This window comes from Hydra vulgaris, chromosome 13 (genome assembly GCF_038396675.1).
Source record: "Hydra vulgaris chromosome 13, alternate assembly HydraT2T_AEP".
NCBI classification, from domain to species: domain Eukaryota; kingdom Metazoa; phylum Cnidaria; class Hydrozoa; order Anthoathecata; family Hydridae; genus Hydra; species Hydra vulgaris.
In genome coordinates, this window is record NC_088932.1 from 29,990,187 (window position 1) to 30,003,566 (window position 13,380).

General features: G+C 26.5%; 1 protein-coding gene across 1 annotated transcript in view; it reads right to left on the minus strand.

The window, feature by feature from the left end:
• LOC100202895 (ras-specific guanine nucleotide-releasing factor 1) overlaps nt 1–13,380 on the minus strand; it is an 82,858-nt gene that overhangs the window by 44,561 nt on the left and 24,917 nt on the right. Inside the window, exons 4-9 of the mRNA XM_065815523.1 lie at nt 13,137–13,262; nt 12,886–12,990; nt 12,131–12,279; nt 11,702–11,781; nt 8,306–8,382; nt 4,157–4,273 (exon numbers count right to left, since the gene is read on the minus strand). Of these exons, the coding sequence (XP_065671595.1) occupies nt 4,157–4,273; nt 8,306–8,382; nt 11,702–11,781; nt 12,131–12,279; nt 12,886–12,990; nt 13,137–13,262 (654 nt within the window). The remainder of the gene's footprint in view (nt 1–4,156; nt 4,274–8,305; nt 8,383–11,701; nt 11,782–12,130; nt 12,280–12,885; nt 12,991–13,136; nt 13,263–13,380) is intronic.

The window sequence follows — 13,380 nt, forward strand, 5'->3', positions numbered from 1 at the left end:
CAAACCCTCAGTCAAGTCCACAAAGATATTTGTAAACCTAAGTATACATATATGCTAATAAAACACTTATATATTACACTTGTTATTATGCACCCCATTTGTTCGCAATGGTCTTCTACAGTTAGATCAATAAGAATACTTCAGAATACTTCTGAGGTTATTTCAAACCATTACTCCAAAATATTCAATTGAAGTTACTTGATTAATTTCAATGTTACAAAACATTAGATTTTCTTTTTTATTTCTATCTCTTAAGTTTTTAGAGATTCAATTAAATTTGGTAATTTCTTCTACAATCTTTGCACATAATAGCAAAAGATTCACTTTCCAACATTTGAGACAATTACAAGAACTTCATTACAACACATACATTAGGATACTAATTTTGAAATTGTTTATGTTAACAACAAGTGATGCCTTTTCCACTTGTTTAATGCCCTTCAGTATATAATAAAAAAACAAAAGACAAATATTTGTCCTGTTTAACAACTGGTTTGATTGGTTCCAAAAAATTTATATTGCCACAGCTTATAAAAGTCTACAAGATTCATAAATTGCATGCTACAATTTATTATCTAATTTATAAATTAATTGTATTAACAAAAACATTCAAACAACTTTTTTAAAAGTTGGCATCAAAAGTTGGTTCCATAACTTCTTCGTTGCTTCCATTACTTTATTGGTTTCATAACTTTTTCATTGGTTTCATAACTTCTTCATTGGTTTCATAACTTCTTCATTGGTTTCATTACTTTATTGGTTTCATAACTTCTTCATTGCAATCAATTGAAATTGATTGCAATTTAATTGATAAAGATTTCTTAACTAATAAATTTGTTAACTTCTGTAAAATTTAATTTTACTAGTTTTTATTAGTTTTTTTTGGGTTAATTATAATCATTATATAAAATGTATCAAAATTGTTCTTTTTATAATGTAAAAGTAACTCTTTTCATGACAAATACTTTACACAAAAATGATCGTCATGATGATTATTTTTACATGTAAGGCCTTTGCATAAGAGTTGTGCTGTGGCACAACTTATATGATCATGCATAAAAAACTTTGTTTTGACAACTTGCCACGACACAATGCAGGTTTGATAATTAGCGCTTTTAAAAAAGATGCAAAAAAAACATAGCAAAATTAAATTAATATAAACAATCCATAAACTGAAAAGAGAATAAAATCTAAAAAAAAATAAAACTAAAAAAATAAAAATTTTAAAGAATAACAAAGTAAATAAAAATTAAACCAGATAAAATTAAAACATTTTTAATGTAAATTTAAATTGTAAGTTAATAAAAAAGATTTCACAGCTCATTCAATCTTTATCTTACTCTCCCATGAATAAATAGGCTAATTCAAGAGCGGATTCATAGTGAGGGAGAGGGCCATGAGGGTATCTGCCCCCCTCTCCCTCCTTCAGATTTTTTTTTTCTTTTAGAAATCAATATATATAACACAGCACAATGTTTAAAAACCTAAGTAAATTAGGCTGTTTAAAAGTGCTATGAAATTTAATAAAATTTTGTGGTGCAAATTTTAAATTTTATAAAAAAAGTTTATAGGACACAGTGTGAAAAATCAACAAATGTGCGTGTTAAAAAAAGACAGAAAAACAAACACATCACTTCAGCAATTTTTTTTCCAAACAATTTTGCAATTGATAGTTTTTGATTTATTATAAAAAACATAAATTAAAAAAAAAAAACTAATTTCAGAGAAAAAGATTATGCCAAAACATGATTACTTTTTTCAATAGCTTTCTTTCAAGTAAAATAACTAAGTAGTAAGTACAATAACTAAGTAGGTTATTGAAGAAAGTAATTATGTTTTGCATGGTTTTTGCATGCGTTAACAAAAGCATACAAAATTAACTTCAAATGAATGCTTTTGCAATTACTTCAAAAGAAACCATGCTTAAAGGGATCCTAACCTCCAAGACATGTTGTGTTCATATTAAAGAGAATGATAAAAAAAAAATGTTTGGGCTAAACTTTTTTGATTAAAACAAAAGAATAAACCCATACCAAGTAAAAGTAACTTTTTTTATTTTAGTCAAAGCTCGCCTTCTCCATTTTGTTGAAAGCCAAAAAGTATTCAAAATATATATAAACATAAATGGATGACTCAATACCCATTTGCTTAGCTTTTTTAGCAGATGCTCTAGCTTCTGCATCAACTAATATCTTTGTTGATAAATGCATAAGAATAGCTTCTTTTACTAAAAGTGGATTTCTGAAACCTTCTATAACTTCGATAAACTCAGATACATATTCATCATATTTTTTGCATTTCAATGCACTTCATTTCAATGCACTTCAGCTATCTAAAACATCAATTGAGCCAACATCTCTTTTTATGATTTTGATGTTTTGTTCATGGGCCTGATCTACAGCCATAGATGAAAAAGAATTTGTTATTTGTAATGTTTAAAAACCATTGCAGAACTCCATGAACATGTGGTTTACACCTCATGGTGTTTATGAGGGACCATATTTATGTCAACAAGAAAAATTGGCAGCCATCTAGAATAGTGTATGTGATGTAAAGCAAACATCCAAGGAGCAATTTATTCCAAGGTACTGAAAAATATATTAAACTTTCCCATTCTAAAACTCTTAAAAAGCAACAGGATTATTGCTTGTAACTTCATAGCAGTAAACAAATAATTAAATTGGGTGTATGATATCCACAAGACAAAGGGAGTTGTAGATATTTTTTGGAATGCTTTAGTCTATAGTGAATATAAACCAGCTAATGAAACTTGTGTCATCATTAAATTTTATCTTCACCATACAGTTACGGGTAGTGCAACTGAACTTGTTTACCTAGAGCATACACTAGTTGGTCAGCAGTTATTATAGAGACTTGATTTGGGTTGATTTTTGCTAAAACTTTTTAAATTATATTAAAAGTTTGTCTTGCCATAGATGTTGAGTTTATCAATTCATTAATGATTGACAACAAAATGTAATTATTTTTTGTTTTCTGTTTATCTATGATTGTTTTTGAATGAAATGCTTCTCAAGCAAATTTGTGTTGTGCCTTCCCCTTCTGACTTGTTTTTTAAAACTTTAATCCTCTGTCAATAATAACTAAATGAAACTAAGTAATAACTGAATAAACTAAATAATTTCTTATATCCAGTGTCTCTTTACTGCTTTTTTAATTTAGAAGAATTAGTAATGTCACTATTGATTGATGATTGCTCTTGACATATGAAACAGTCACACTCGCATTATTTTTTGTTCTTGGTAACTCATAACCTGTTGCAGGACTAACAAGTTTGAAATTTTTCTGAGACACTACAATTTATTACTAACTTCAATTGGTTATTTTTGTTATTTGATTTTATATGGATTTTTTAGTAAAAGTAGTTTGTTTTTTTTAGTATAATAAAATAACAATTAGCTAATTTCAGTTCTTTTGTTCTAGCTTTTACCAACATTATAAAGTTTATAATGTTATTAAAAGCTTCGAAATAGTTAGAAATTAAAAAAATAAAAAAGAAATTTTAATAACTCTGGAAAACCTAAAAAATAACACATTTTTTATACATTCATGAAAGTTACTTTTCATGAAAGATGCATTTACTAAATATAACTAACCAAAAAACAAGCATAACATTGTTTTTTTGTTTACACTGTTTGCACTTATCTAAAAAAACTATTTAGTTGTGTATTTTTAAAAAAATATGTACAGTATGACCACGTGCAACATTTACGCTTTTATTTAAAGCTGATTTTACACTATAAGATGAAGTCTTTCAAGTCCATTTATCTAGACTCTGTAACTCAAAACCAAAGATATTTATGAATGGGGTTCTTTTCTCTATCAATTTGTATAGTTGTTGACAGCAATTTTGCCAAGTTTCCTGCTGGTATCACAATTTTTGTAGTTTTTCTTATCATTTAGTTTTTTATTTATTTATTATCATTTTTTTATTATTATTTTACACTGAATATTTTAGTTATTTAATCGTTAATGAAGATTATTTTTTTTATTTTTTACTTTTTGAATAGAACATCAAAATGTAAATGTGTGGATTTTTTTATATCATCTAATAAAAAAGTGTATAAGAAACATTAAATGTTAAAAAACTTTAATTTTTAACATAAATTTTCTTAACACAAATTCTTGAAATACTTACCACTGTAACAGGATAATTCAGTAACTGCTCTAAAGTTTGATTATTACATTCTGGTTTAGTTTCAAACCAATGCAACATTTTTAAAAAGTCTGTTCGTTTCTTACATTCTGCCAAAGTCTAAAAATATTAACAACAAAAAGACATTTTATGAAAACCATAGACTAAAAGATCACAATTTATCTTAATCTAGATAGTGAAATTAAGCTTAAAATTGCAAACAAAATTTTAAAATGTAACAAATTCGACATCATAACTTAATCTTAATTCTGCATAGTTATATCTACATAATCAACCTGCTCTCTCAGAAGATAATTTATCATAAATTATTTATAAAACTCAAGTTCCCAAAAAAGCAGGTCTTGAACTTCCCAGAATGTCATTGACAACTGCAATTCATTTATGAAGATGAAGGTTGAAACAGTTCCCACATATTTTACTATAAACTTTTCTATGAATTATATTTTTCTATAAACTAGCAGTTGACTATGATTTGAGTACAAGTTTTTTTTTTAAATAAATCTGTCTTTGTTCTTTTTTCGTTTTTCTTGTTTGTTATTTTATTTATCCTCTTTTATATAAAAAGTTTTTTCAATAGAAATCTTTCATATTTCTGTGTGGAGTTTCATTGTTCAGTCTAGTTCAAACACAGCAGATTACCTGCATCAAATATAACAAAAATATTGTTCTACCTCTGTTGGATAGAATTTTTGGCTAGTGAACAACAACTATCTTAATATACACATTTTTTTCATGGTACATACATATGCACAACATCAAAACACCTTAATGCATAAATAGTCTCAAACACTTTGTGGCAAAACTTTTTTTGAATTGCCTTAATTAAATGTCTTTGTTTGATCTCATCCTTTATATTTTCTATATACAATACTACTTTTATGCGCTTCCCTATTTATTTTTTTGTGTGTACTTATGCAACATTCAAAATTGGTTATTTTGAGATAAGTATGCAGTTTTGTTACAATTTGTTAGATCATTTGGTCAAACTACAATTGCTGTAGTTAAAAATTGGGTAATATAAAAAAATAATTTATTTTTCAATATTACCCAATTTATGGCAACAAATCAAATTTTTCAAACTCATCTCCTGCAAAATTTATTATCACAATGATCACAGATATTGATTTATTATTCATAATGAACTTAAATGGTAAAATGTTAACTGCTAAGTTAATGTTTCCAATAAATATTTTTACCAGAAAGTAGCCTTTATGTGAAAATTAATTTTATAAAAAGGTATCAGTCAATAACATCCCAGTCAACAACATCCCAGGTCTGTAATGGAGTTTTTAGTCACTGTAAATTTGCCATTCTATGATTTAACAAATAACTAACCTTGATGTTTCTTTATTTATATTTCAGTTTTTTTAATTGTTTTTTTCTCTTTGAAAAGTATTCAAGTACTATTTCTTAAAAAATAACAGGAAGGTAGGAAGTAGCACTGTAGTAAGAAATTTGTAATAAGTGAGTTTATTATCAACCATACTTTTTTTAGCACATATTGCCGATTCAGGTTTAACTCTTGTCATTACATCGAAGCAAAAAGTATATATAATAAGATTCAGGTTTAACTCTTGTCATTACATCGAAGCAAAAAGTATATATAATAAGATTCAGGTTTAACTCTTGTCATTACATCGAAGCAAAAAGTATATATAATAAGTTTATAGTAATAAAATTATGTATAGTAAATTGTAAAAAAAATTTCAATTTCTTTGACTAAAATGATTAAAAAATTATTCTTGAGCAATGTCAATAATTGGAGTATACAAAAACTGTGCAAAATACAGTGAAAAAGGAATTTAAAAAACATTTAGAAAGTGTATAGACGAATTTACTATCATTACAAATTGATATACTTTCTATCGTTATAACTTTTTGGCATTTGACTTTCAGTTTGAATGGGATTTTAAACAAGTTTTATTAAATTTGATTAATGAAACAGCAAACATTCTCAATTTATTTGCTACAAAAATATAAACAAAAGTTTTCAAATTTAAAATCATTTAAATCCATCGTTTAAATTAAATTTCTTTTTTTTCTTTTTTTTTGAGGGGAGGAGGAAGGGGGGGAGAGGTAGGAGGAGGGGGGGGGAGGTTTGGAGTTAGTTCATTCAAATCATCGCAAACCAAAAGCAAAAAAAAAAATACAAACTGCTGCATTAAATACAATCTAACACTATGCATTCAAACACTAAACATTTTTAATAAAAACGTTTTTAAAAAATAAATTGCTTAATAAATGATTGGTTATTTTTAAAAAATCAACTAAATGGTCAAATCGTTTTCAAAGTTTTCTTATTTAAAAAATTTAAAAAACAAACCCTAAGCCCAATAAAATTTAAAAAAAAATACAATACAAGATACATTTATTAATTTTCTATTACATGTGCAAGCAATATCACTAAATTATAAACTTATAATATCTTGTGTCCATTGTTCTTTGATACCATCATAATAAACATTTTTAACAACACTTAACTAGTAGACAAAAAATCCAAAGAAAATAATCAATTTTTCTCAAAAATCTCATTGCAATAAAAATTTTAATATATACTATACAATTACCAATAGAACTTGATAAAAAAAATATTTTGTTAAAAAAATATAAGACATGTACCAGAAAAAATCTGAGCAGATATTTTAAAAGATATTTATTCAATTATTGTATTTCAATATTAAATGTTATATATATTTTGAAAGTACATATATTATTATTCTTAAACTTCATTTAAGTAAGTTTGTGGAGTTGTGTATGTGAGAAGGCACACACTTTGCATGTTACACTTGATGTCAACTTTTGCACAATCTTCTGCTTGGTAGTTCTAATCTATTTATTTTTGAAGTTTTGGATGTTTTTAGCTTCTTTTACATTGAAGTTAAAAATAAAGAATTACCATATGAGATAACAGATTACCGTATAAGATAACAGATTACCGTATGAGATAACAGATTACCGTTAGATCTTAAAAACAGCTAAAGTTGCTTCTTGAGACATTCTTTTGTGTATATTTCGGTATTAAATGTTCCTGTAGTCACAAAATAAGAGCTACTTTCACCACATTCTCTATTTGATTGCCAAACTAAGAATTTTTAAATGATTTTTTGCATTCCAATGCGTTTATATTTGGAATTCAATTTCTGGCGACTAATTGCTGAATAATAATAGTGCCCTGAAATTGGAAACATGCAGCATAATAAGTTTCATCATCAATAACCAAGATTTTTAAGCACATAATTTTTTGTGGATAAGCTTTGAATGATGATTTGCAACATTTTCTTGATTTTCCTTACAAAGAGGAACATTTTTCTTTTTATAAGATTTATAACAAAAATTTCTCTTACGATTTCTGAAAATCTCTGGATTTCTAACCTTTTTCTTCCACTTCCTGATTTTCTTTTGATTTTACCAGTGTCCTTAAATTGTTTCACAAACTTTTTGCACTGTTCTCAAAGCAATCTGCAACTCTTTAGAAATTGTTTTGTCAGATACACTAGGATTTTCAATGACAAAATGCACTATTTTTTCTTTATCTTTATTTGATGACATTTTAACACTAATTGTTTTAATATTTGAGTTGTTAAAATTTTCAATAACACTAATACAATAAATATATTAAAACAATTAAGTATTTAAAATAATGCACAGTTTCTGGTAACACCACATCAGAACAGATTTTTTATGGTAACACCACATCAGAACAGATTTTTTATGGTAACAACACATCAGAACAGATTTTTTATGGTAACACCACATCAGAACAGATTTTTTCTGGTAACACCGCATCAGAACAGATTTTTTATGGTAACACCACATCAGAACAGATTTTTTATGGTAACAACACATCAGAACAGATTTTTTATGGTAACACCACATCAGAACAGATTTTTTATGGTAACAACACATCAGAACAGATTTTTTCTGGTAACACCACATCAGAACAGATTTTTTATGGTAACAACACATCAGAACAGATATTTTCTGGTAACACCACATCAGAACTGATTTTTTCTGGTAACGCCACATCAGAACAGATTTTTTCTGGTACATGTATTAGTTAAGAGTAATAAAAGAAAAAAAACTTCATTGAAATTTTTTAAAACAAAAAATAAATGAACAGACAAAACTTACTCTTAATGAGAGTGGATGGTTTTTTATGTAATCAATATATATAGGTATTGAACTCATAATATCTGCTAATATCTCATCTAAGAAAAATAAAAAACCTGATTAGTGTTAACTGCATTAAAGAAATGTATTAGTTCTGTGTTAAGATTAAATTTTATCAAATAAAAATTATTCAACAGATATAAATAATTTCTGTAACAATTTATACAATTTATATTTTATTCATATTTTAGTAGCAGAATAGATAAATCACATTGAAATAAAAATAATAAATGAAAATAGATAAATCTACATGGTATTAAGATTACCTATCAAAGGTCAGTATAGTGGTGGTATAGGGCTAATATAGTTTCAAAGTATGCACTTCAAACAGGTAAGACAAGGAAAGAAAAAGGAGAACTCTGAAGAAACAAAATTGTTAGTGCTGCTATAGATAGTTTTGAATATATTTGTACAAAGAGCATAAGAAATACTGATGGAGAAATGTTGCATCTTTTGGGCTTGTCTAACATGTTGTCAACAATGAAGAAATCATCAATGATCACTGAAAATACTACTTGTACTTCACATATTTTCCACTTGGTAATAACACAACTTAGTAATAACACAACTTGGTAATAACACAACTTGGTAATAACACAACTTGGTAATAACACAACTTGGTAATAGCACAACTTGGTAATAACACAACTTGGTAATAACACAAGGTGTCAGTTCTGTAGAGGAAGTTAATGAGACGTTCCAAGCTTGCAAAAAGCTTGCTTCAAGAACAAGTCAATTGCTAGTCAGAGAAGAACCTTTGATCCCTCTTTGATCCCAGAGAAGAAAAAATCAACTTTAAAAAAATCATCACACCATGCAAGGCGAGATGGAATACTGGGTTTATGTGCATGATCTCTATTTTACATCTCAAACCAGCATTGGAAGCTATTACAAATAGCAACTTAAAAACTGATGACATTTTAAGATAGCTTATCCCTACGCAAGAGCATTTTGAAGTAATTCAAAAAATTGTTCCATTTTTACAAGTGTTCAGTGACTTCACAGATATTGTGTCTTCAGAAAAGTATCCTACAATCATTTAATGATTCCTGGCTTATTTGATACTCAAGAAAAAATTAAACTATTAATTTTACCATGCGATACCATCACAACTAATTTAGTGTCCAAACTACTATCAAATCTCAGCAAAAGGTTTCTAGAGTGTGCCTCAGGTTTGAGCAACAAGGCACTAGCTCATTTCCTTGACCCCAAATTTAAAGGTCACTTACTACCAAAATTTATAAGAGAAAAGTCGCAGTTAAAAAGATGTGCTTTAGGAGATGAGCAAGCCCAAAAGATGCAACATTTGCTAGCAGCAAGCACACCTCAAGAGCAACAAGACCTTTCCCCACCTGAGGCACTCCTTCAAGAGATGATGAGCCACAACAGCCAGGTATTACCTCATTTTACCACGTCTAAAACATCACCATTTCAAACTGAAATGGAAGCGTACAAGCGACTAGGCTTTCCACCAAAAAATTTTGACATCTTAAATTGGTGAAAGAGTCTCCCTAACTACCTTTTTGGCAGGAGCAGCCAGAAAAATGTTGTGTATTCCAGCATCATCAATGTCATCTGAGAGAGTGTTTTCACAAGCAAGAAACATTGGTACATGCAAAAGAACATTGTTAAAATCAGACACAATTGAAACACTTGTTTACATTAAACAAAACATTTCAAAAGCTGTTATTAAGAAGTGATCAGTTGAAGAAGACGAGCAGAACATTGATGAAGACTTTGATTTGTACACTCATTAAAATTTTCTGGTTTAAATAAAAACACTATTTGAAAATGCTTTTTCTGATTCTTTAATAAATTGGGGCTCAATAAACCATTTTTTTTTCCTCATCAAAATTGTTTATTGATGTATGGCACTGATATTTTGCCGATTAAGTGGAAAAAATTTTTGGAAAATTTCAAAAACCGACCTGAATATAATACTGAATTTTCTCACTATCGCTATCCCTTAGAAGTTACTGGAAGAGAAAAGATGAAGTTTATAAAGCCAGATAACGATTAACAGACAACTTAAAAGACTGCAAATTATAAGAATCAGGAAAACAAGATAAAGGGAGCAAATTTCAAAGAACTGATGTTAAAGGAAAAAAACTAGATAAATAAGAAGAACGATCACAATAAAAGATGAAACTTAATTGAGTATAATTAATTTTAGTAGATGGCTCCTGATACACTGTAAGAAGAGAGCTTATGGAGAAGACCAGCATGGAGAAGATCAAACTTTATTAAAGACTTTAGAACTGTCGAGAGCGACAGTCTTAACCACATTTATCTAATGCACTATTAAACCTATTATTAACATTATTAACGTTAAGGTTATTAAAGTTATTAACGTTAACAAATTAGCAGTAGAACAAGAAAATCGAAATTTATATTGATGATCAGAAAGTAAGTTATTAGATTCAAGATTAATTGTTTGTTAATTAAAGACTCAAAAACCTTGCTTATGATAGGAAGAAGACTAATAGGACTGTAGTCAGATTGCTCTCCAGAATTTTTGAAAATTGGGATAACAGATACTGCTTTCCAGCAGGTTGGAAAACAAAACACTTGATTTTATTAAACTTTAAATCAAAATAATTTTTGAATCAACTTGATTTGGTGAAAATTATGATCTCAAATTTTAAAGTTTTACTTCTGGAATGGCTTAAAGCTATACCTAAAAATTTTATGAAAATCGAAGAACTCAACATTTTAACTTGCTAATTTTGCCTAATTCTTACAAAAAAAGTCTCTTAATCAAAACCAATTTATTTTTTAAGTATTTTATATAACAGTTTATATATTAGTATTTTATACAACATTTTATATAGTAAGTATTTTATATAACAGTTTATATATTAGTATTTTATATAACATTTTATATAGTAAGTATTTTATATAACAGTTTATATATTAGTATTTTATACAACATTTTATATAGTAAGTATTTTATATAACAGTTTATATATTAGTATTTTATATAACATTTTATATAGTAAGTATTTTATATAACAGTTTAATGATAATTATTGAGATAACTAATGATAATTATTGAAATAACAAATGATAATTAATTTAATTTACATTAAATTCTATAAAAGAAATGACATTTGACAATTAAACTACAAATACAGTGTGAGTGACATGAACTTTAGAAGTTTGTGTCCAAACTCTTAGTCTGCTTTCTGGATCAAATATAACATTTAGTAGATTTAATAACAATCTCTTGGTCACCTGTATACTATTACAAGTCACTGAAACAAAAGAAACTTTTTATAGTTTTATTTTATGTTTTATAACAGAGGATTAGAAAAAAATATATTATAAATTATAAAAAAGTTTAAGTCTTGTTATTACCTATTTGAATAGCAGGCCAATGTTTTGTAATACATTCGATGCGTGCCATCATTATTTGATGCATCACCAAAATTGAGTGACTTTAAAAAAAAAAAGAAGAATTTAAGGAACAATTTTAAAAAGTTGAAACAAATTGTACTACTAAAAATTAATGTAAAAGTTCATTACTATATAGACTTATAAAAAAAATCAACAAACAATAGAAAAAAAAAAAAAGGTTGAAATCACATTTTTATCCTTTTCTATTTATATTTTGTCACAAATTATTTATAAATTTTACAACTCTTTAAATAATCATAACAAATAACTAAGTACTATTAAAATCAACTTCATTTCTTAGCAATTGTCTGTCTTGAGATATGTTACATAAACAAATTGTTTTTCTTGAGATATATGTTATATTAATAAATCAAATCCTGAAAACATTACCTTTTAGAAAATATCTTTGCATGTTCTTCATTTGAAAGTGTTTGACTGGAAGAGTACGATAAATTTTTCATTGGTTTTAGGAACACATTGACTAAGGTATTCATTTGTTGAGCATAACCTTCTTCAGATGTTATTAGTTGCCATAACAACTATAAAAAAATTACAGTCATAATAAATATACTGCATAAAAGCAAACAATAAACTATTGTTTTGAAGAAAGCAAACTTGTGTTTAAAACTTTTTAACAGTGAATATTTTTTAAATGTTAAATTTTAAATTTATTAAAAAAAAACTTTAATTTGAAAAAACTGTTATAAAATATGAATTTTTTGAGCTGATGCAATGTTACAATTATTTTTAACTTTCATCTCATCCAAAGACACAAAGAAGAATATTTTTGAAAAATATTTTTCATATTTAGAAAAACATTTTTATTTTAGTATATGTTGTAATTTTTATTTAATCAAATTTTTTTTAAACTTTATATAACTTAAAAATAATTTTCATTTTAATAAAATAATATATCATTTATAGTATTACGCTATTATGAATAAATAACCTTATGAATAAATAATATAATATATTTTAATATTACTTATGATATATCATAAATAATATTGTAGTATATTTTGATTCTTCGAAGCCTTGAGTAATTTTTACGAATTCAACAGAATTTTATTGAATTATGACTGATTCAGTAACTAAAATATTCTTGACATATTTTAACATAAGAGGTTAACAAAACAAAGTAAAACCTTATTCCGCTCTTGGAAGTTGGTAATTGTGAATGTATCAACAAAGGACTTGACCAGAATTTTCCATCTTTTATGAACTAGCCATGATCTCACAAAACTCTGTAACTAAAGTAAAAAAACCATAAAAAAATACAAATATTTGTGTTTTTTAGTACTGTAATTATAGTACAGTATTTAACACAAAAAAATGAAATTCACTTAATTAAACAGAAAAAAACACACACACACAAAGTAACCAAGTGAAAAAATACCTTTTTTATCTTTTTAATATCATTCAAAGAGTATTGGTGTTTTAATAACTCGGTTTCATGATAAAATGGTTCTTGAACTAATCGTTCTCCCATAGAACTTTTTGAGTTCTTTCTCAAGGTACATAACTTTATTACAAGAAATATTAAATTAAAAACAAATATTACATTAAAGGTATAAAGAAAATAAAACTTTAAAAACAAACTTCAATTTAGTATATAAAATTGAAAGTACTTTCATCTTTAA